Consider the following 25,947-nt stretch of genomic DNA (forward strand, 5'->3'; position numbering starts at 1 on the left):
TGATGTTACAGCTCGACGTTGTGTGGATACCAATACCAATATGACATCTATAATACGGTGGATTTTGGTTTTCATACCTGACAAATAAATGTCAGTATTTGATGTCAATATGATGTTGGTTTAAGATGTTGGCTTGACGTTGGATTTTGGTCACCAACACAACCTAAAATCAACCAAATATCCACACCATTTCACGTCGTTATTGGACGTCAAAATAACATTGTCCTTAGACGCTGGCCAAGGAAATCCAGCCTAATATTAACATCTTTTGATGTTGTGTGTCAGCTAGGTTGCTTTATAAACATTTTACATTTTTTATGTCATTATTTATGCACTTATACTCCAGTCTACTCCAGTATACTCCAGCTCTACTCCAGTCAGTGTTGCACAATCCTTTGGATCTAGCACAAGCACCAAACATTTATTATTGGTATTAATGCTGAACATAGTTGTGCTGCTAAATATTTTAGATTTTGTTTTTGTGGAAACCATGAAAGCTATTTTAGAGTTCTTCAATATATATATGACATCAAATTGACATTGTACCCTAACATCGTGAGACGTTGCATTTTGTTTGGAAATGAAAATCGGGTTGACGTCAGAACCCAACATCAGACTGACATCAATGTCCAACATCAGACAGATGTTACATTTTGGTTACTTTCCAACCTAAAAACTAAAAAATATCAACGTCTAATAATGTTTGAGCATGACTTTGTGTGGACGTTACCACTACGATGTCTATCAGACTTTTGGTTGCCATACCTGTCGAATTAATGTCAGTATTTGACGTCAATATGATATTGGGTTAAGATATTGGCTAGATGTTGGATTTTGGTCACTTTCCAACACAACCTTTAATCAACCAAATATCAACGTCTAATGATGTTACATCTTGATGTTGGGTGGACGTTACCACTATGACGCCTAACAGATGATGGATTTTGGTTGCCACACCTGACGAATTAATGTCGGTATTTGACGTCAATATGACGTTGTTTTAGGATGTTGCCATGACGTTGTATGTTTCCAAGTCACTTTACAACACAGCCTAAAATTAACCAAATATCAATGTCATTAGGGGCCAAGCACCGTAGGTGCGTAGGCACCTATTGCTTTCGTTAGTGTTCTTATTATTATTAGGGGCCAAGCACCGTAGGTGCGTAGGCACCTATTGCTTTCGTTAGTGTTCTTATTATTATTAGGGGCCAAGCACCGTAGGTGCGTAGGCACCTATTGCTTTCGTTAGTGTTCTTATTATTATTATTATTATTCTTCTTCCGTTTCTTCCGCCGGATTTGAATGGCAGCCCATATAGGCGTATGCGGGAAAGTTGTATAATTTGGCATATTGATAGAGGCCAGTATTAACATTAATCAGGCCAATTATGAAGTCTCAAAATCAAACTCTCTAGCGCCACCACTTGTCCAAACTTTCACGTATGTTTATCATCATAACTTTTGAACCAAATGGGCTACAATCAAAATTCTTTTTTCCTCTGATTCCTTGGCTCAGTCCGATTCAAACCCACCCTATGACGCCATTTTCCGTCATGAATTTTTTCGCGCTATTTTAAATTTTTCGAAAAACCTATTTGATCGAACTCGTCCTAGGCCGTGTCTCCGATTTACACCAAAATTGAATCACATGATCTACAGACCATGCCAACCAAAAGTTATGGAATTCAAGTTGATTAGACCAACCGTTTTCGTTTAACTTGCGAACTAATTTAACGTAAAACTTGCGAAAATGGACTTGAGGCGATATCTCTGTAACGCATTCACCGATTCACACCAAACTTGGTATGTGTTATGACAACTAGGGTCTAAGGTTAATTGCGGAGTTTCGTCGCACTGCCCCCTAGTGGTCCGGAGATACAAAAAACTTGCTTTTTGGCTTATAACGTCTCAACCTTTCGTCCGAAACTCATGAAACTGGTCTCATTACATCCGGCAGAGCATGCCGAGTCGAATGATGTCTGATTTTCACAGGTCAGCCATTTTGGGCGTCGCCCATTTCAATTTTGGCAAAAAATGCTATATTTTACCAACACATTCACATATCATTACAAAACATGGTATGCATCTTCAACCCCATGCCCTGAAAGTACTCAAAAACGTCTGGAGCAGCGCCACCTTGTGGCCAATAGTGCTTGGCCCCTTAATTGCTGCTTGCAGCTATATTTATTATTATTATTCTTCTTCTTCTTTTTCCGTTTCTTCCGCCGGATTTGAATGGCAGCCCATATAGGCGTATGCGGGAAAGTTGTATAATTTGGCACAATGATAGAGGCCAGTATTAACATTAATCAGACCAAACATGAAGTCTCAAAATCAAACTCTCTAGCGCCACCACTTGTCCAAACTTTCATGTATGTTTATCATCATAACTTTTGAACCGAATGGGCTACAATCAAAATTCTTTTTTCCTCTGATTCCTTGGCTCAGTCCGATTCAAACCCACCCTATGACGTCATTTTCCGTCATGAATTTTTTCGCGCTATTTTACATTTTTCGAAAAACCTATTTGATCGAACTCGTCCTAGGCCGTGTCTCCGATTTTCACCAAAATTGAATCACATGATCTACAGACCATGCCAACCAAAAGTTATGGAATTCAAGTTGATTAGACCAACCGTTTTCATTTAACTTGCGAACTAATTTAACGAAGAACTTGCGAAAATGGACTTGAGGCGATATCTCCGTAACGCATTCACAGATTCACACCAAACTTGGTGTGTGTTATAACAACTAGGGTCTAAGGTTAATTGCGGAGTTTCGGCGCACTGCCCCCTAGTGGTCCGGAGATACTAAAAACTTGCTTTTTGGCTTATAACGTCTCAACCTTTCGTCCGAAACTCATGAAACTGGTCTAATTACATCCGGCAGAGCATGTCGAGTCGAATGATGTCTGATTTTCACAGGTCAGCCATTTTGGGCGTCGCCCATTTCGATTTTTGGCCAAAAATGCTATATTTTACCAACACATTCACATATCATTACAAAACATGATATTCATCTTCAACCCCATGCCCTGAAAGTACTCAAAAACGTCTGGAGCAGCGCCACCTTTTGGTCAAAAGTGCTTGGCCCCTTAATTGCCGCTTGCAGCTATATTTAGGGGCCAAGCACCGTAGGTGCGTAGGCACCTATTGCTTTCGTTAGTGTTCTTATTAGGGGCCAAGCACCGTAGGTGCGTAGGCACCTATTGCTTTCGTTAGTGTTCTTATTAGGGGCCAAGCACCGTAGGTGCGTAGGCACCTATTGCTTTCGTTAGTGTTCTTATTATTATTATTATTATTATTCTTCTTCTTCTTCTTCTTCTTCTTCTTCCGTTTCTTCCGCCGGATTTGAATGGCAGCCCATATAGGCGTATGCGGGAAAGTTGTATAATTTGGCACAATGATAGAGGCCAGTATTAACATTAATCAGACCAAACATGAAGTCTCAAAATCAAACTCTCTAGCGCCACCACTTGTCCAAACTTTCACGTATGTTTATCATCATAACTTTTGAACCGAATGGGCTACAATCAAAATTCTTTTTTCCTCTGATTCCTTGGCTCAGTCCGATTCAAACCCACCCTATGACGTCATTTTCCGTCATGAATTTTTTCGCGCTATTTTAAATTTTTCGAAAAACCTATTTGATCGAACTCGTCCTAGGCCGTGTCTCCGATTTTCACCAAAATTGAATCACATGATCTACAGACCATGCCAACCAAAAGTTATGGAATTCAAGTTGATTAGACCAACCGTTTTTGTTTAACTTGCGAACTAATTTAACGAAGAACTTGCGAAAATGGACTTGAGGCGATATCTCTGTAATGCATTCACCGATTCACACCAAACTTGGTGTGTGTTATGACAACTAGGGTCTAAGGTTAATTGCTGAGTTTCGGCGCACTGCCCCCTAGTGGTCCGGAGATACAAAAAACTTGCTTTTTGGCTTATAACGTCTCAACCTTTCGTCCGAAACTCATAAAACTGGTCTCATTACATCCGGCAGAGCATGTCAAGTCGAATGATGTCTGATTTTCACAGGTCAGCCATTTTGGGCGTCGCCCATTTTGATTTTAGACCAAAAATGCTATATTTTACCAACATATTCACATATTATTACAAAACATGGTATGCATCTGGCACAATGATAGAGGCCAGTATTAACATTAATCAGGCCAAATATGAAGTCTCAAAATTAAACTCTCTAGCGCCACCACTTGTCCAAACTTTCACATACATTTATCATCATAACTTTTGAACCGAATGGGCTACAATCAAAATTCTTTTTTCCTCTGATTCCTTGGCTCAGTATGATTCAAACCCACCCTATGACGTCATTTTCCGTCATGAATTTTTTCGCGCTATTTTAAATTTTTCGAAAAACCTATTTGATCGAACTCGTCCTAGGCCGTGTCTCCGATTTTTACCAAAATTGAATCACATGATCTACAGACCATGCCAACCAAAAGTTATGGAATTCAAGTTGATTAGACCAACCGTTTTCGTTTAACTTGCGAACTAATTTAACGTAGAACTTGCGAAAATGGACTTGAGGCGATATCTCTGTAACGCATTCACCGATTCACACCAAACTTGGTGTGTGTTATGACAACTAGGGTCTAAGGTTAATTGCGGAGTTTCGGCGCACTGCCCTCTAGTGGTCCGGAGATACTAAAAACTTGTTTTTTGGCTTATAACGTCTCAACCTTTCGTCCGAAACTCATGAAACTGGTCTCATTACATCCGGCAGAGCATGCCGAGTCGAATGATGTCTGATTTTCACAGGTCAGCCATTTTGGGTGTCGCCCATTTCGATTTTTGGCCAAAAATGCTATATTTTACCAACACATTCACATATCATTACAAAACATGGTATGCATCTTCAACCCCATGCCCTGAAAGTACTTAAAAACGTCTGGAGCAGCGCCACCTTATGGCCAATAGTGCTTGGCCCCTTAATTGCTGCTTGCAGCTATATTTATTATTATTATTATTCTTCTTCCGTTTCTTCCGCCGGATTTGAATGGCAGCCCATATAGGCGTATGCGGGAAAGTTGTATAATTTGGCACAATGATAGAGGCCAGTATTAACATTAATCAGACCAAACATGAAGTCTCAAAATCAAACTCTCTAGCGCCACCACTTGTCCAAACTTTCATGTATGTTTATCATCATAACTTTTGAACCGAATGGGCTACAATCAAAATTCTTTTTTCCTCTGATTCCTTGGCTCAGTCCGATTCAAACCCACCCTATGACGTCATTTTCCGTCATGAATTTTTTCGCGCTATTTTACATTTTTCGAAAAACCTATTTGATCGAACTCGTCCTAGGCCGTGTCTCCGATTTTCACCAAAATTGAATCACATGATCTACAGACCATGCCAACCAAAAGTTATGGAATTCAAGTTGATTAGACCAACCGTTTTCATTTAACTTGCGAACTAATTTAACGAAGAACTTGCGAAAATGGACTTGAGGCGATATCTCCGTAACGCATTCACAGATTCACACCAAACTTGGTGTGTGTTATAACAACTAGGGTCTAAGGTTAATTGCGGAGTTTCGGCGCACTGCCCCCTAGTGGTCCGGAGATACTAAAAACTTGCTTTTTGGCTTATAACGTCTCAACCTTTCGTCCGAAACTCATGAAACTGGTCTAATTACATCCGGCAGAGCATGTCGAGTCGAATGATGTCTGATTTTCACAGGTCAGCCATTTTGGGCGTCGCCCATTTCGATTTTTGGCCAAAAATGCTATATTTTACCAACACATTCACATATCATTACAAAACATGATATTCATCTTCAACCCCATGCCCTGAAAGTACTCAAAAACGTCTGGAGCAGCGCCACCTTTTGGTCAAAAGTGCTTGGCCCCTTAATTGCTGCTTGCAGCTATATTTAGGGGCCAAGCACCGTAGGTGCGTAGGCACCTATTGCTTTCGTTAGTGTTCTTATTAGGGGCCAAGCACCGTAGGTGCGTAGGCACCTATTGCTTTCGTTAGTGTTCTTATTATTATTATTATTATTCTTCTTCCGTTTCTTCCGCCGGATTTGAATGGCAGCCCATATAGGCGTATGCGGGAAAGTTGTATAATTTGGCACAATGATAGAGGCCAGTATTAACATTAATCAGGCCAATTATGAAGTCTCAAAATCAAACTCTCTAGCGCCACCACTTGTCCAAACTTTCACATACGTTTATCATCATAACTTTTGAACCGAATGGGCTACAATCAAAATTCTTTTTTCCTCTGATTCCTTGGCTCAGTCCGATTCAAACCCACCCTATGACGTCATTTTCCTTCATGAATTTTTTTGCGCTATTTTAAATTTTTCGAAAAACCTATTCGATCGAACTCGTCCTAGGCCGTGTCTCCGATTTTCACCCAAATTGAATCACATGATCTACAGACCATGCCAACCAAAAGTTATGGAATTCAAGTTAATTAGACCAACCGTTTTCGTTTAACTTGCGAACTAATTTAACGTAGAACTTGTGAAAATGGACTCGAGGCGATATCTCTGTAACGCATTCACCGATTCACACCAAACTTGGTGGGTGTTATGACAACTAGGGTCTAAGGTTAATTGCGGAGTTTCGGCGCACTGCCCCCTAGTGGTCCGGAGATACTAAAAACTTGCTTTTTGGCTTATAACGTCTCAACCTTTCGTCCGAAACTCATGAAACTGGTCTCATTACATCCGGCAGAGCATGCCGAGTCGATTGATGTCTGATTTTTACAGGTCAGCCATTTTGGGCGTCGCCCATTTCGATTTTTGGCCAAAAATGCTATATTTTACCAACACATTCACATATCATTACAAAACATGGTATGCATCTTCAACCCCATGCCCTGAAAGTACTCAAAAACGTCTGGAGAAGCGCCACCTTATGGCCAATAGTGCTTGGCCCCTTAATTGCTGCTTGCAGCTATATTTATTATTATTATTATTCTTCTTCCGTTTCTTCCGCCGGATTTGAATGGCAGCCCATATAGGCGTATGCGGGAAAGTTGTATAATTTGGCACAATGATAGAGGACAGTATTAACATTAATCAGACCAAACATGAAGTCTCAAAATCAAACTCTCTAGCGCCACCACTTGTCCAAACTTTCACATACGTTTATCATCATAACTTTTGAACCGAATGGGCTACAATCAAATTTCTTTTTTTCTCTGATTCCTTGGCTCAGTCCGATTCAAATGCACCCTATGACGTCATTTTCCGTCATGAATTTTTTCGCGCTATTTTAAAATTTTCGAAAAACCTATTTGATCGAACTCGTCCTAGGCCATTTCTTCGATTTTCACCAAAATTGAATCACATGATCTACAGACTATGCCAACCAAAAGTTATGGAATTCAAGTTGATTTGACCAACCGTTTTCGTTTAACTTGCGATCAAATTTAACGAAGGACTTGCAAAAATGGACTTGAGACGATATCTCCGTAACGCATTCACCGATTCACACCAAACTTGGTGTGTGTTATGACAACTAGGGTCTGAGGTTACAGGCAGAGTTTCGGCGCACTGCCCCCTAGTGGTCCGGAGATATAAAAAACTTGCTTTTTGGCTTATAACATCTCAACCTTTCGTCCGAAACTCATAAAACTGGTCTCATTACATCCGGCAGAGCATGTCGAGTCAAATGATGTCTGATTTTCACAGGTCAGCCATTTTGGGCGTCGCCCATTTTGATTTTAGGCCAAAAATGCTATATTTTACCAACATATTCACATATTATTACAAAACATGGTATGCATCTGGCACAATGATAGAGGCCAGTATTAACATTAATCAGGCCAAATATGAAGTCTCAAAATCAAACTCTCTAGCGCCACCACTTGTCCAAACTTTCACATACATTTATCATCATAACTTTTGAACCGAATGGGCTACAATCAAAATTCTTTTTTCCTCTGATTCCTTGGCTCAGTCCGATTCAAACCCACCCTATGACGTCATTTTCCGTCATGAATTTTTTCGCGCTATTTTAAATTTTTCTAAAAACCTATTTGATCGAACTCGTCCTAGGCCGTGTCTCCGATTTTTACCAAAATTGAATCACATGATCTACTGACCATGCCAACCAAAAGTTATGGAATTCAAGTTGATTAGACCAACCGTTTTTGTTTAACTTGCGAACTAATTTAACGTAGAACTTGCGAAAATGGACTTGAGGCAATATCTCTGTAACGCATTCACCGATTCACACCAAACTTGGTGTGTGTTATGACAACTAGGGTCTAAGGTTAATTGCGGAGTTTCAGCGCACTGCCCTCTAGTGGTCCGGAGATACTAAAAACTTGCTTTTTGGCTTATAACGTCTCAACCTTTCGTCCGAAACTCATGAAACTGGTCTCATTACATCCGGCAGAGCATGCCGAGTCGAATGATGTCTGATTTTCACAGGTCAGCCATTTTGGGCGTCGCCCATTTCGATTTTTGCCCAAAAATGCTATATTTTACCAACACATTCACATATCATTACAAAACATGGTATGCATCTTCAACCCCATGCCCTGAAAGTACTCAAAAAGGTCTGGAGCAGCGCCACCTTATGGCCAATAGTGCTTGGCCCCTTAATTGCTGCTTGCAGCTATATTTATTATTATTATTATTCTTCTTCCGTTTCTTCCGCCGGATTTGAATGGCAGCCCATATAGGCGTATGCGGGAAAGTTGTATAATTTGGCACAATGATAGAGGACAGTATTAACATTAATCAGGCCAAACATGAAGTCTCAAAATCAAACTCTCTAGCGCCACCACTTGTCCAAACTTTCACATACGTTTATCATCATAACTTTTGAACCGAATGGGCTACAATCAAATTTCTTTTTTTCTCTGATTCCTTGGCTCAGTCCGATTCAAATGTACCCTATGACGTCATTTTCCGTCATGAATTTTTTCGCGCTATTTTAAATTTTTCGAAAAACCTATTTGATCGAACTCGTCCTAGGCCATTTCTCCGATTTTCACCAAAATTGAATCACATGATCTACAGACCATGCCAACCAAAAGTTATGGAATTCAAGTTGATTAGACCAACCGTTTTTGTTTAACTTGCGATCAAATTTAACGAAGGACTTGCGAAAATGGACTTGAGACGATATCTCCGTAACGCATTCACCGATTCACACCAAACTTGGTGTGTGTTATGACAACTAGGGTCTGAGGTTACAGGCAGAGTTTCGGCGCACTGCCCCCTAGTGGTCCGGAGATATAAAAAACTTGCTTTTTGGCTTATAACATCTCAACCTTTCGTCCGAAACTCATAAAACTGGTCTCATTACATCCGGCAGAGCATGTCGAGTCGAATGATGTCTGATTTTCACAGGTCAGCCATTTTGGGCGTCGCCCATTTTGATTTTTGGCCAAAAATGCTATATTTTACCAACATATTCACATATTATTACAGAACATGGTATGCATCTGGCACATTAATAGAGGACAGTATTAACAATAATCATACCAAATATGAAGTCTAAAAATCAAACTCTCTAGCGCCACCACTTGTCCAAACTTTCACGTATGTTTATCATGATAACTTTTGAACCAAATGGGCTACAATCAAAATTCTTTTTTCCCCTGATTCCTTGGCTCAGTCCGATTCAAACGCACCCTATGACGTCATTTTCCGTCATGAATTTTGTCACGCTATTTAAAATTATTCGAAAAACCTAGTTGATCGAACTCGTCCTAGGCCGTTTCTCCGATTTTCACCAAAATTGAATCACATGATCTACAGACCATGCCAACCAAAAGTTATGGAATTCAAGTTGATTAGACCAACCGTTTTCGTTTAACTTGCGAACTAATTTAACAAAGAACTTGCGAAAATGGACTTGAGGCGATATCTCTGTAACGCATTCACCGATTCACACCAAACTTGGTGTGTGTTATGACAACTAGGGTCTAAGGTTAATTGCGGAGTTTCGGCGCACTGCCCCCTAGTGGTCCGGAGATACTAAAAACTTGCTTTTTGGCTTATAACGTCTCAACCTTTCGTCCGAAACTCATGAAACTGGTCTCATTACATCCGGCAGAGCATGCCGAGTCGAATGATGTCTGATTTTCACAGGTCAGCCATTTTGGGCGTCGCCCATTTCGATTTTTGGCCAAAAATGCTATATTTTACCAACACATTCACATATCATTACAAAACATGGTATGCATCTTCAACCCCATGCCCTGAAAGTACTCAAAAACGTCTGGAGCAGCGCCACCTTATGGCCAATAGTGCTTGGCCCCTTAATTGCTGCTTGCAGCTATATTTATTATTATTCTTCTTCTTCCGTTTCTTCCGCCGGATTTGAATGGCAGCCCATATAGGCGTATGCGGGAAAGTTGTATAATTTGGCACAATGATAGAGGCCAGTATTAACATTAATCAGGCCAATTATGAAGTCTCAAAATCAAACTCTCTAGCGCCACCACTTGTCCAAACTTTCACGTATGTTTATCATCATAACTTTTGAACCGAATGGGCTACAATCAAAATTCTTTTTTCCTCTGATTCCTTGGCTCAGTCCGATTCAAACCCACCCTATGACGTCATTTTCCGTCATGAATTTTTTCGCGCTACTTTAAATTTTTCGAAAAACCTATTTGATCGAACTCGTCCTAGGCCGTGTCTCCGATTTTCACCAAAATTGAATCACATGATCTACAGACCATGCCAACCAAAAGTTATGGAATTTAAGTTGATTAGACCAACCGTTTTCGTTTAACTTGCGAACTAATTTAACGTAGAACTTGCAAAAATGGACTTGAGGCGATATCTCTGTAACGCATTCACCGATTCACACCAAAGTTGGTGTGTGTTATGACAACTAGGGTCTATGGTTAATTGCAAAGTTTCGGCGCACTGCCCCCTAGTGGTCCGGAGGTACTAAAAACTTGCTTTTTGGCTTATAACGTCTCAACCTTTCGTCCGAAACTCATGAAACTGGTCTCATTACATCCGGCAGAGCATGCCGAGTCGAATGATGTCTGATTTTTACAGGTCAGCCATTTTGGGCGTCGCCCATTTCGATTTTTGGCCAAAAATGCTATATTTTACCAACACATTCACATATCATTACAAAACATGGTATGCATCTTCAACCCCATGCCCTGAAAGTACTCAAAAACGTCTGGAGCAGCGCCACCTTATGGCCAATAGTGCTTGGCCCCTTAATTGCTGCTTGCAGCTATATTTAGGGGCCAAGCACCGTAGGTGCGTAGGCACCTATTGCTTTCGTTAGTGTTCTTATTAGGGGCCAAGCACCGTAGGTGCGTAGGCACCTATTGCTTTCGTTAGTGTTCTTATTATTATTATTATTATTATTATTATTATTATTCTTCTTCTTCTTCTTCTTCTTCTTCCGTTTCTTCCGCCAGATTTGAATGGCAGCCCATATAGGCGTATGCGGGAAAGTTGTATAATTTGGCACAATGATAGAGGCCAGTATTAACATTAATCAGACCAAACATGAAGTCTCAAAATCAAACTCTCTAGCGCCACCACTTGTCCAAACTTTCACATGCGTTTATCATCATAACTTTTGAACCGAATGGGCTACAATCAAAATTCTTTTTTCCTCTGATTCCTTGGCTCAGTCCGATTCAAACCCACCCTATGACGTCATTTTCCGTCATGAATTTTTTCGCGCTATTTTAAATTTTTCGAAAAACCTATTTGATCGAACTCGTCCTAGGCCGTTTCTCCGATTTTCACCAAAATTGAATCACATGATCTACAGACCATGCCAACCAAAAGTTATGGAATTCAAGTTGATTTGACCAACCGTTTTCGTTTAACTTGCGATCAAATTTAACGAAGGACTTGCAAAAATGGACTTGAGACGATATCTCTGTAACGCATTCACCGATTCACACCAAACTTGGTATGTGTTATGACAACTAGGGTCTGAGGTTACTTGCAGAGTTTCGGCGCACTGCCCCCTAGTGGTCCGGAGATACAAAAAACTTGCTTTTTGGCTTATAACGTCTCAACCTTTCGTCCCAAACTCATAAAACTGGTGTCATTACATCCGGCCGAGCATGTCGAGTCGAATGATGTCTGATTTTCACAGGTCAGCCATTTTGGGCGTCGCCCATTTTGATTTTTGGCCAAAAATGCTATATTTTACCAACATATTCACATATCATTACAAAACATGGTAAGCATCTGGCACAATGATAGAGGACAGTATTAACAATAATCTTACCAAATATGAAGTCTCAAAATCAAACTCTCTAGCGCCACCACTTGTCCAAATGTTCAGGCATGTTTATCATGATAACTTTTGAACCGAATGGGCTACAATCAAAATTCTTTTTTCCCCTGATTCCTTGGCTCAGTCCGATTCAAACGCACCCTATGACGTCATTTTCCGTCATGAATTTTGTCGCGCTATTTTAAATTATTCGAAAAACCTATTTGATCGAACTCGTCCTAGGCCGTTTCTCCGATTATCACCAAAATTGAATCACGTGGTCTACAGACCATGCCAACCAAAAGTTATGGAATTCAAGTTGATTTGACCAACCGTTTTCGTTTAACTTGCAATCAAATTTAACGTAGAACTTGCGAAAAAGGACTTGAGACGATATCTCCGTAACGCATTCACCGATTCACACCAAACTTGGTGTGTGTTATGACAACTAGGGTCTGAGGTTATATGCGGAGTTTTGGCGCACTGCCGCCTAGTGGTCCGGAGATACAAAAAAATTGCTTTTTGACTTATAACGTCTCAACCTTTCGTCCCAAACTCATAAAACTGGTCTCATTACATCCGGCAGAGCATGTCGAGTCGAATGATGTCTGATTTTTACAGGTCAGCTATTTTGGGCGACACCCATTTCGATTTTTGCCCAAAACTGTTATATTTTACCAACATTTTCACATATCATTACAAAACATGGTATGCATCTTCAACCCCATGCCCTGAAAGTACTCAAAAACTTCTGGAGCAGCGCCACCTTTTGGCCAATAGTGCTTGGCCCCTTAATTGCTGCTTGCAGCTATATTTATTATTATTATTATTATTATTATTATTCTTCTTCTTCCGTTTCTTCCGCCGGATTTGAATGGCAGCCCATATAGGCGTATGCGGGAAAGTTGTATAATTTGGCACAATGATAGAGGCCAGTATTAACATTAATCAGGCCAATTATGAAGTCTCAAAATCAAACTCTCTAGCGCCACCACTTGTCCAAACTTTCACATATGTTTATCATCATAACTTTTGAACCGAATGGGCTACAATCAAAATTCTTTTTTCCTCTGATTCCTTGGCTCAGCCCGATTCAAACCCACCCTATGACGTCATTTTCCGTCATGAATTTTTTCGCGCTATTTTAAATTTTTCGAAAAACCTATTTGATCGAACTCGTCCTAGGCCGTGTCTCCGATTTTCACCAAAATTGAATCACATGATCTACAGACCATGCCAACCAAAAGTTATGGAATTCAAGTTGATTAGACCAACCGTTTTCGTTTAACTTGCGAACTAATTTAACGAAGAACTTGCGAAAATGGACTTGAGGCGATATCTCCCTAATGCATTCACTGATTCACACCAAACTTGGTGAGTGTTATGACAACTAGGGTCTAAGGTTAATTGCGGAGTTTCGGCGCACTGCCCCCTACTGGTCCGGAGATACTAAAAACTTGCTTTTTGGCTTATAACGTCTCAACCTTTCGTCCGAAACTCATGAAACTGGTCTCATTACATCCGGCAGAGCATGCCGAGTCGAATGATGTCTGATTTTCAAAGGTCAGCCATTTTGGGCGTCGCCCATTTCGATTTTTGGCCAAAAATGCTATATTTTACCAACACATTCACATATCATTACAAAACATGGTATGCATCTTCAACCCCATGCCCTGAAAGTACTCAAAAACGTCTGGAGCAGCGCCACCTTATGGCCAATAGTGCTTGGCCCCTTAATTGCTGCTTGCAGCTATATTTATTATTATTATTCTTCTTCTTCCGTTTCTTCCGCCGGATTTGAATGGCAGCCCATATAGGCGTATGCGGGAAAGTTGTATAATTTGGCACAATGATAGAGGCCAGTATTAACATTAATCAGGCCAATTATGAAGTCTCAAAATCAAACTCTCTAGCGCCACCACTTGTCCAAACTTTCATGTATGTTTATCATCATAACTTTTGAACCGAATGGGCTACAATCAAAATTCTTTTTTCCTCTGATTCCTTGGCTCAGTCCGATTCAAACCCACCCTATGACGTCATTTTCCGTCATGACTTTTTTCGCGCTATTTTAAATTATTCTAAAAACCTATTTGATCGAACTCGTCCTAGGCCGTGTCTCCGATTTTCACCAAAATTGAATCACATGATGTACAGACCATGCCAACCAAAAGTTATGGAATTCAAGTTGATTAGACCAACCGTTTTCGTTTAACTTACGAACTAATTTAATGTAGAACTTGCGAAAATGGACTTGAGGCGATATCTCTGTAACGCATTCACCGATTCACACCAAACTTGGTGTGTGTTATGACAACTAGGGTCTGAGGTTAATTGCGGAGTTTCGGCGCACTGCCCCCTAGTGGTCCGGAGATGCTAAAAACTTGTTTTTTGGCTTACAACGTCTCAACCTTTCGTCCGAAACTCATGAAACTGGTCTCATTACATCCGGCAGAGCATGCCGAGTCGAATGATGTCTGATTTTCACAGGTCAGCCATTTTGGGCGTCGCCCATTTCGATTTTTGGCCAAAAATGCTATATCTTACCAACACATTCACATATCATTACAAAACATGGTATGCATCTTCAACCCCATGCCCTGAAAGTACTCAAAAACGTCTGGAGCAGCGCCACCTTATGGCCAATAGTGCTTGGCCCCTTAATTGCTGCTTGCAGCTATATTTATTAGGGGCCAAGCACCGTAGGTGCGTAGGCACCTATTGCTTTCGTTAGTGTTCTTATTATTATTAGGGGCCAAGCACCGTAGGTGCGTAGGCACCTATTGCTTTCGTTAGTGTTCTTATTATTATTAGGGGCCAAGCACCGTAGGTGCGTAGGCACCTATTGCTTTCGTTAGTGTTCTTATTATTATTATTATTATTATTATTCTTCTTCTTCTTCTTCTTCTTCTTCCGTTTCTTCCGCCGGATTTGAATGGCAGCCCATATAGGCGTATGCGGGAAAGTTGTATAATTTGGCACAATGATAGAGGCCAGTATTAACATTAATCAGGCCAATTATGAAGTCTCAAAATCAAACTCTCTAGCGCCACCACTTGTCCAAACTTTCACGTATGTTTATCATCATAACTTTTGAACCGAATGGGCTACAATCAAAATTCTTTTTTCCTCTGATTCCTTGGCTCAGTCCAATTCAAACGCACCCTATGACGTCATTTTCCGTCATGACTTTTTTCGCGCTATTTTAAATTTTTCGCAAAACCTATTTGATCGAACTCGTTCTAGGCCGTGTCTCCGATTTTCACCAAAATTTAATCACATGGTCTACAGACCATGCCAACCAAAAGTTATGGAATTCAAGTTGATTGGACCAACCGTTTTCGTTTAACTTGCAAACTAATTTAACGTAGAACTTGCGAAAATGGACTTGAGGCGATATCTCTGTAACGCATTCACCGATTCACACCAAACTTGGTGTGTGTTATGACAACTAGGGTCTAAGGTTAATTGCGGAGTTTCGGCGCACTGCCCCCTAGTGGTCCGGAGATACTAAAAACTTGCTTTTTGGCTTATAACGTCTCAACCTTTCGTCCGAAACTCATGAAACTGGTCTCATTACATCCGGCAGAGCATGCCGAGTCGAATGATGTCTGATTTTCACAGGTCAGCCATTTTGGGCGTCGCCCATTTCGATTTTTGGACAAAAATGCTATATTTTACCAACACATTCACATATCATTACAAAACATGGTATGCATCTTCAACCCCATGCCCTGAAAGTACTCAAAAACTTCAAGAGCAGCGCCACCTTATGGCCAATAGTGCTTGGCCCCTTAATTGCTGCTTGCAGCTATATTTATTATTATTATTATTCTTCTTCTTCTTCTTCTTCTTCTTCCGTTTCTTCCGCCGGATTTGAATGGCAGCCCATATAGGCGTATGCGGGAAAGTTGTATAATTTGGCACAATGATAGAGGCCAGTATAAACATTAATCAGGCCAATTATGAAGTCTCAAAATCAAACTCTCTAGCGCCACCACTTGTCCAAACTTTCACGTATGTTTATCATCATAACTTTTGAACCGAATGGGCTACAATCAAAATTCTTTTTTCCACTGATTCCTTGGCTCAGTCCAATTCAAACGCACCCTATGACGTCATTTTCCGTCATGACTTTTTTCGCGCTATTTTAAATTTTTCGCAAAACCTATTTGATCGAACTCGTCCTAGGCCGTGTCTCCGATTTTCACCAAAATTTAATCACATGATCTACAGACCATGCCAACCAAAAGTTATGGAATTCAAGTTGATTAGACCAACCGTTTTCGTTTAACTTGCGAACTAATTTAACGTAGAACTTGCGAAAATGGACTTGAGGGGATATCTCTGTAACGCATTCACCGATTCACACCAAACTTGGTGTGTGTTATGACAACTAGGGTCTAAGGTTAATTGCGGAGTTTCGGCGCACTGCCCCCTAGTGGTCCGGAGATACTAAAAACTTGCTTTTTGGCTTATAACGTCTCAACCTTTCGTCCGAAACTCATGAAACTGGTCTCATTACATTCGGCAGAGCATGCCGAGTCGAATGATGTCTGATTTTCACAGGTCAGCCATTTTGGGCGTCGCCCATTTCGATTTTTGGCCAAAAATGCTATATTTTACCAACACATTCACATATCATTACAAAACATGGTATGCATCTTCAACCCCATGCCCTGAAAGTACTCAAAAACGTCTGGAGCAGCGCCACCTTATGGCCAATAGTGCTTGGCCCCTTAATTGCTGCTTGCAGCTATATTTATTATTATTATTATTATTCTTCTTCTTCTTCCGTTTCTTCCGCCGGATTTGAATGGCAGCCCATATAGGCGTATGCGGGAAAGTTGTATAATTTGGCACAATGATAGAGGCCAGTATTAACATTAATCAGGCCAATTATGAAGTCTCAAAATCAAACTCTCTAGCGCCACCACTTGTCCAAACTTTCACATATGTTTATCATCATAACTTTTGAACCGAATGGGCTACAATCAAAATTCTTTTTTCCTCTGATTCCTTGGCTCAGTCCGATTCAAACCCACCCTATAACGTAATTTTCCGTCATGAATTTTTTCGCGCTATTTTAAATTTTTCGAAAAACCTATTTGATCGAACTCGTCCTAGGCCGTGTCTCTGATTTTCACCAAAATTGAATCACATGATCTACAGACCATGCCAACCAAAAGTTATGGAATTCAAGTTGATTAGACCAACCGTTTTTGTTTAACTTGCAAACTAATTTAACGTAGAACTTGCAAAAATGGACTTGAGGCGATATCTCCGTAACGCATTCAACGATTCACACCAAACTTGGTGTGTGTTATGACAACTAGGGTCTAAGGTTAATTGCGGAGTTTCGGCGCACTGCCCTCTAGTGGTCCGGAGATACTAAAAACTTGTTTTTTGGCTTATAACGTCTCAACCTTTGGTCCAAAACTCATGAAACTGGTCTCATTACATCCGGCAGAGCATGCCGAGTCGAATGATGTCTGATTTTCACAGGTCAGCCATTTTGGGCGTCGCCCATTTCGATTTTTGGCCAAAAATGCTATATTTTACCAACACATTCACATATCATTACAAAACATGGTATGCATCTTCAACCCCATGCCCTGAAAGTACTCAAAAACGTCTGGAGCAGCGCCACCTTATGGCCAATAGTGCTTGGCCCCTTAATTGCTGCTTGCAGCTATATTTATTATTATTCTTCTTCCGTTTCTTCCGCCGGATTTGAATGGCAGCCCATATAGGCGTATGCGGGAAAGTTGTATAATTTGGCACAATGATAGAGGCCAGTATTAACATTCATCAGACCAAACATGAAGTCTCAAAATCAAACTCTCTAGCACCACCACTTGTCCAAACTTTCACATACGTTTATCATCATAACTTTTGAACCGAATGGGCTACAATCAAATTTCTTTTTTTCTCTGATTCCTTGGCTCAGTCCGATTCAAATGCACCCTATGACGTCATTTTCCGTCATGAATTTTTTCGCGCTATTTTAAATTTTTCGAAAAACCTATTTGATCGAACTCGTCCTAGGCCATTTCTCCGATTTTCACCAAAATTGAATCACATGATCTACAGACTATGCCAACCAAAAGTTATGGAATTCAAGTTGATTAGACCAACCGTTTTTGTTTAACTTGCGATCAAATTTAACGAAGGACTTGCGAAAATGGACTTGAGACGATATCTCCGTAACGCATTCACCGATTCACACCAAACTTGGTGTGTGTTATGACAACTTGGGTCTGAGGTTACAGGCAGAGTTTCGGCGCACTGCCCCCTAGTGGTCCGGAGATATAAAAAACTTGCTTTTTGGCTTATAACATCTCAACCTTTCGTCCGAAACTCATAAAACTGGTCTCATTACATCCGGCAGAGCATGTCGAGTCAAATGATGTCTGATTTTCACAGGTCAGCCATTTTGGGCGTCGCCCATTTTGATTTTAGGCCAAAAATGCTATATTTTACCAACATATTCACATATTATTTCAAAACATGGTATGCATCTGGCACAATGATAGAGGCCAGTATTAACATTAATCAGGCCAATTATGAAGTCTCAAAATCAAACTCTCTAGCGCCACCACTTGTCCAAACTTTCACGTATGTTTATCATGATAACTTTTGAACCGAATGGGCTACAATCAAAATTCTTTTTGCCTCCGATTCCTTGGCTCAGTCCGATTCAAACCCACCCTATGACGTCATTTTCCGTCATGAATTTTTTCACGCTATTTTAAATTTTTTGAAAAACCTATTTGATCGAACTCGTCCTAGGCCGTGTCTCCGATTTTCACCAAAATTGAATCACATGATCTACAGACCATGCCAACCAAAAGTTATGGAATTCAAGTTGATTAGACCAACCGTTTTCGTTTAACTTGCGAACTAATTTAACGTAGAACTTGCGAAAATGGACTTGAGGCGATATCTCTGTAATGCATTCACCGATTTACACCAAACTTGGTGTGTGTTATGACAACTAGGGTCTAAGGTTAATTGCGGAGTTTCGGCGCACTGCCCCCTAGTGGTCCGGAGATACTAAAAACTTGCTTTTTGGCATATAACGTCTCAACCTTTCGTCCGAAACTCATGAAACTGGTCTCATTACATCCGGCAGAGCATGCCGAGTCGAATGATGTCTGATTTTCACAGGTCAGCCATTTTGGGCGTCGCCCATTTTGATTTTTGGCCAAAAATGCTATATTTTACCAACACATTCACATATCATTACAAAACATGGTATGCATCTTCAACCCCATGCCCTGAAAGTACTCAAAAACGTCTGGAGCAGCGCCACCTTATGGCCAAAAGTGCTTGGCCCCTTAATTGCTGCTTGCAGCTATATTTTCACATCGTTATTGGACTTCAAAATAACATGATCCTTAGATTCTGGCAACCTAAATCTAACCTAATATTAAAATCTTATGACATTGTGTGTCTGCTGGGTTGCTTTATAAACAATTGTACAGTTTTAACACATGATTATGTACAGTATGTACAGTAATCATGCACACAAATGGGTTCCTGAAAACTTTATTCCCCTACTTGTTTCAAACTTTTTTGACTGTTTGAACGCAAATGAACATATTTTAAAGAATGTTGTAATCCTAGAATATTTTTAAAAGAATAGTTATGCATTTTATTCCTTAGTGTAAAGAACTCGTTGGCCTTTTAAGAATGGAAAGTTACTATGGATGTTAAAGGCTCTAGACGGAAAATGAAGAATAAAGAAGCATAATGTTTAAGAGTGTACATAAACTTAACCCTGCCATATGTCAAAATTTATGTTACAGGGTCATAAAAAAGAGATCTGTGGTAAAAAAAAAAAAAAAATACGGAGAAGATATATCAAAACACAAGAAGGAGAACTGTGAAAATGCATGCAGAAAAACCGAAATGCTACCTCAGGCCGGAGCAGAGAGGGTCTCAACAGCTGCTGCTGCTGGCACAGTCACAAACAGAGAGAAAAAAAGATCTGATACTGAGAGTGAATACATGAGAAGCAGCACAGAAAAGAAGACAAAGACAAAGAGAATAGCAAGAGAAGATGTCGCTGCATACATTTAAAAAGAATGATCAGACCCGCAACATGACAGCAAAAAGATGTGCATTCAAAACAGGATAGAGGGGGAGGAAAAAAGAGCTCTTGGTGAGAAAGATAATGGCAGACATGCAGATGAGGAAAAAATGTTGCGTCTTAGGAAATACTGCAAACTTTAAGAGCTAAAGTGCTTGAAAGGTCAGAAAAGGTCGTGCTTGACAGCATGCATACACAACCTATATGCATTAACACTGACGTGACACATTCATGGAGCAGAATTATGTGTGCGGGCAGAGCTAAGATAAGACGGGACTCTTCAATTTACACTCTTTACTAGGGTGTAAATGTAAGTTTAATGGTAAAGTTTCTATTGCTGTCTCATTGTGATTCTAGTTAATGACTCTCTCAAGGCACCATTGGCAGTCAGAAGTGACAAATGAGCAAGGCACTCTTACCTATTGAATTATTAAAGAAAAAGCTTTATACATTAAATCAGCTGTGCATAGAACTAGATTTTTCTCTATATATTTTCTGATAGAAGATAGAAGATGTGCAGTCTCAAGCGAAAGTCACCATTATGATGTGGTATCATTCATATTCATGCAGGAACATTTCAAAGCGGTCATATTATGCTTTTTTTTCCCAAGTCAAAATGTGTCTGTGAAGTTTCATTTCAACAAACCTAATACAATGATGGATCACATGATAAAGGCATAGTTGACCCAAACACAAAAAGGTGATTATCATCTACTCTAGCTTCACTTATTCCAAACCTGCAAGAGTTCCTTCTGTTGAAGAAAATGGAGGTATTTCAGAAAGACCTGTGACCATTGACTTCCACAGCAGGGTTCAACGCTAAGGTTTTTTTCTACTGGCCCAATCAGACCAGTGGTTCAGATTTTTACTTGCCCTGCCAATATTTTCACTGGCCCCACCAAAAAAAGTTAATAGGTATTCCTTAACCACAAAAAAAAAAAAAAAAAAAGTCAAAATGTTTGTAAATCTAGAATTAAAATATTTAAAAATGTTAATAAATGTATAATGATAAAAATTCTAAGTGTTTTGAAACAAAAGATGGCTGACCTGCCAAACTGACGGCAAACTGTACAAAACATCATTTAATTTTTTTTTGTCATGGTGCACCCTCGTTAATGTCTGCTTCCAGGACGTTAGAAACAAATGTTTTCCCTTTAGCATAATCATTTGATGTTACCGCCATGTTGCAGTCTCTTCGCTGTACTGGTTGATACGGAAAAAAATAATGTGCTGACAACATCCAATCAGATAAGAAGAACTGAGAAGGTAGCATTTGAAGGCTTGAAAACACTGTTTCACAATTGTACTGTATTTGCACGCAATTGACAATAAGTCACAGGCAAATTAAACTTTAGTGACAAGGCAGCACTGGCCCGATCGGGCCAGTAACGATCTTGTCTACTGTCCAGAGCATCTCACACGCTGGCCCCGGGCCACCGGGCAGTCCTTATTGTTGAGCCCTGCACAGTTTTTTTTTTTTTTTTCTACTATGGAAGTCAATGGATACAGGTTTTCAGCATCAAAATGTCTTCATTTGTGTTCAATAGAATATAGGAACTCTTAAAGGTTTGGGACCATTTACAGTTGAAGTCAGAGTTATTACCTCCCTTTTGAAATGTTTTTTCTTTTTCAAATGTTTCCCAAACGATGTTTAACAGAGCAAGGAAATTTTCACAGTATGTCTGGAGAAAATCTTTCTTAATTTCGGCTAGAATAAAAGCTGTTTTATTTATTTATTTATTTATTTTTAAACATTTTAAGTTCAAAATTATTAGCCCCTTTAAGCTGTATATTTTTGATAGTCTACAGAACAAACCATGGTTATACAATAACTTGCCTAATTACACTAACCTAGTTAAGCTTTTAAATGTCCCTTGAAGCTGTATAGAAGTGCCTTCAAAATATCTAGTCAAATATTATTTACTGTCATCATGGCAAAGATAAAATAAATCAGTCATTAGAAATGAGTTATTAAAACTATTATGTTTAGAAATGTGTTAAAATCTTCTCTCCATTAAACAGAAATTGGGATAAAATAAACGGGGCTAATAATTCAGGGGGCTAATAATTCTTCAGACTTCTACAGACTTCATCTGTATGTCCATAAGTGCTCTACTTTTACTAAAGCTCTATTTTTTTTTTGGAAACAATCAAGGGTCATTTGATTATAATCAGTTTTATACCACCTGTTTTTGTTGTACAAACACCTCTCCATGGCTTACATGTTATGCTGGTCGTGTAAATAGGATCATTTTCCTAATATTCGATTTCTAATGGTCTCATTAACAGATTTTCATAATATTCATATTAAGATTTGTACAAATAAATGTGCATTAGTAAAACTTTACTGCTGGCTGAATTGAACATGTTAAAGTAAATGTGAATATATACATACTTTCCCCCTCTTTGTTGTAGTTTTACAAAAACGAATGATATTGAGAAGAACAATTAGTAAAGTCACTAAAGTTACCCAAGCTGCAATCTGCTGTCTTACGCTATCTGTTAAACCTTTGTTTAAGCAACAATTGATTGGGAAATAATAATTATTATTATCATGCTTTCATTAAATTGTAGTATTTTTATAGCCTTTTAAACTACCTCTTCAATATTTACAAAAAGAAACAAAAAGGAGCTTTGACACTCTGGAGAAGAATGTCTGAGTGCATCAATTACATCAGGTTTCCACATATTTCGTGTGCTACAATGTTAAAACAGCCCTCATATGAATTGTTAGTCACTGATATGGCCCCTCACCAGTTTGAGTTTGAGACCCCTGCCCTACCCCAACTGTCACAGTAGTATGGCCTTCAGATTGCTCTTCACTGTTTGTACACTTTTAAACCACACTGAAAACTGTGAAAACTGGCCTGACCCAGTTTTAAGTTTACTAGAACTTCTATGTTAGGCTGCTTTGATCTACAATGTATCTACAATGTAATCAACATTGTAAAGCACTATAGAAATAGAATTGAATTATGGGGTACAATATCTACTACTTATTGGACCCTTGTTGTTGGATTCACCCGTAAGGGCCATCCCCACCAATGTCAATGAGCAAACTTTGCCCTTGATGTGAAGTATTTAACTTCTGTATATTACTGCTGAGCACTACAGCTGAGGTGTTTTATAATTCTGCAGATCTTTTTCATGCACAAATCACAATCTAATGCACTAAAGGGAGTGTAAAAAGCATAATAAGACCCCAGTAACACACAAAGTTAGTTGTTTTTCAAATTCCAAACACTAAAATAAAAACAATTTAATGTTAAAAATGCAAATCTTACCTGTCTGCCCATGCCCCGCCTGCTGTAAGAAAGAGAAAAGTTAGAAAAAGAATGACATCCAGCTGAAAATGCAACATCTTTTTGGCTGGCAAAATTCTTCAGACTTATTTTTGTAGAGTCTGACTCGCTTGTATCTATCTTACAGAAAGCGTTTCAACACATGTCCTCTCTTATCACACGTCCAGAATGAAAACAGCATGTTTAAATGGGAAAGCACTTGAAAGATAAAAATGCACTCTGGGAAATGGTGCAGATAGTCCTGACACAAGCAGTTTTTACCTACAGCAAAGACTTTATAAGTGCAGGTTAATCTGATTTTTGAAATAAGTCATTTTCTGGTGAATGGTAAAGCAACACCTACAGTACACACACACTCACATATCCTGTATTTAATGCGGCAGCTGTAAGGTTCCATCATTCACAAGCAAAATATCCAAGAAAGTTACATTTCAGAGTTTCTGAAGGGCAACCGAGTAAGTGATTAAAATACTGTGACAAATGCATAGTGTATGCTGTGTGTGTGTGTGTGTGTGTGTGTGTGTGTGTTTGTTTACTTCAATATGTTTTTGGACTGTCGCCCAAAGTAAAACAGCTGATGAAATGTCCTCTAGTAGACGTCATCAAAAACAAAGCCAATCAAAACAATGAAAAAAAGCAAGGCAACAAAAAAAAAAAAAACAAAACAAAAGCATAATAAAAATAAAAAACAATAAAATGATAATGAAAAAAAAAACAAGCAAAGAAAAGCAAAAGCAGAGTAAATCAAAGCAAAAGCATAACGGGAATATAACAGATACACAAAACAGAAATAATAAAATAACAATGAAAATGAGGCAAAGCAAAAAATAAATAAATAAAAATAAGAAGCAATGCAAACAAAACAAAATGAAGAATAGCAAAAGGGAAAACTAAATCAAATCACTGCAAAACAAAGCATAACAAATATATCAATTACACAAAAAAAAACAATAAAAATACATGGCAGAACAAAGGAAAATGAAACAAAGGAAACGAAATAGCTTAACAAAACAAAGCAAAGGCAAATAAAGGAATAGCAAAAGAAGAAAAAAAAAACTAAATAAAATCATGCAATATCAAATCAATACAAAACAAAACATAATATATATATGCAAATCAAACAAAAATGCTAAGAAAACCAAAGGAAAACTAAGCAAAAGCATATAAAGAAATAGCAAAAGGAAAAAAAAAATAGAATCAAGGACAGTCAAATCAACACAATACAAAGCAAAACAAATATATACCAAAAACAAATACACAAAAAACAATAAAAGCAAAGCAAAATAAAAACCTAAGCAATAAACAAAGCAAACAAAAAGCTAAACAAAACAAAGCAAAAGCAAAAAAAGAACAGCAAAAGAAAAATTGACATAAAATCAAGCAAAAGCAAATCAGCGCAAAACATAAATAGAACAAACACACACACATAAAACTATAAAATAACAAGGCAGAGCAAAGCAAAATTAAACAGAAGCGGTCACACTTTACAATAAGGTTCATTAGTTAATATTAATTAATGCATTTACTAACATGAACAAACAACGAACAATACATTTCTACGGTATTTGTTCATGTTAGTTAACATTAGTTAATGAAAATACAGTTGTTCATTGTTAGTTCATGTAACTCACGGTGCATTAACTAATGTTAACAAGCATTGACTTGGATGTTAATAATGCATTAGTAAATGTTCAATTATGTTAATATATTGCTGTACATGTTTTGTTCATGATTAGTTCACGCTAGTAAATGCATTAACTAATGAACCTTATTGTAAAGGATTACCACAAAAGCAAAGCAAATGAAAAAGCTAAACAGAACAAAGGAAAGCAAAAGCATATAAAGGAATAGCAAAAGAAAAAAACTTAATAAAAACACAATACAAAGCAGAACAAAAGATATACTAACAACAAATCTATAAAAAATGAATAACGTGAAAGAGTAAATAGTGAGTGCACATGCTCTTAACATGTTTTATGAAATGCAGCCGATAAATAAAGAAGCAGCGAGGCCTGACGTTGTGTTTATGTCTTGTTTTACATTAACTCATTTTAAAATATCCCTGTCAAACGCACAAACACATCTCTCTCACACATAATGAATGAGTGGCAGATGAGTGATGTGAGATGTGTGTTCGTATGCCACTGGGAGGAAAGTGAAGTCTCTCTGTGTGTGTCCCTCAGGGAGACAAAGACCGTTTCTCAGTTCAAAGAATGCCGAGAACTTGGACTCGTCCTCTAGTGGCGATGACGATCTTATATCATTCTACTTTCACTCCTTCTTGTTCAAACTACTTATCTAAAATGAGTTGATTTAATTTAGTTAGTGGCACAATGG

At 38.9% G+C, this 25,947-nt stretch overlaps 1 protein-coding gene and 1 long non-coding RNA gene across 30 annotated transcripts in view; one reads left to right on the forward strand and one right to left on the reverse strand.

Moving 5' to 3' along the window:
• The window catches only part of LOC141377060 (uncharacterized), a 43,164-nt gene extending 21,114 nt beyond the window's left edge, over positions 1-22,050 (forward strand). The window contains exon 3 of the long non-coding RNA XR_012388919.1: positions 20,025-22,050. This is a non-coding gene — a long non-coding RNA (uncharacterized lncRNA). The remainder of the gene's footprint in view (positions 1-20,024) is intronic.
• Positions 1-25,947, reverse strand: part of pcdh15a (protocadherin-related 15a) — a 759,862-nt gene that overhangs the window by 10,708 nt on the left and 723,207 nt on the right. For 9 of the 29 annotated variants that reach the window (XR_012388474.1, XR_012388485.1, XR_012388475.1 and 6 more), the window contains one exon: positions 23,593-23,614. The exons of 4 other annotated variants lie outside the window; for them this stretch is intronic. Coding sequence is in view for 2 of the 25 variants with exons in the window: in XM_073919397.1 (XP_073775498.1) it covers positions 20,135-20,173; positions 23,593-23,614 (61 nt within the window). In the remaining 23 variants the exon portion in view is untranslated. Of the gene's footprint in view, positions 1-20,134; positions 20,174-23,592; positions 23,615-25,947 lie in introns of all 29 variants that reach the window. 16 more of the 29 variants (XR_012388482.1, XR_012388476.1, XR_012388468.1 and 13 more) reach the window with 4 other exon arrangements.

Source organism: Danio rerio, chromosome 13, assembly GCF_049306965.1.
Source record: "Danio rerio strain Tuebingen ecotype United States chromosome 13, GRCz12tu, whole genome shotgun sequence".
NCBI lineage: Eukaryota > Metazoa > Chordata > Actinopteri > Cypriniformes > Danionidae > Danio > Danio rerio.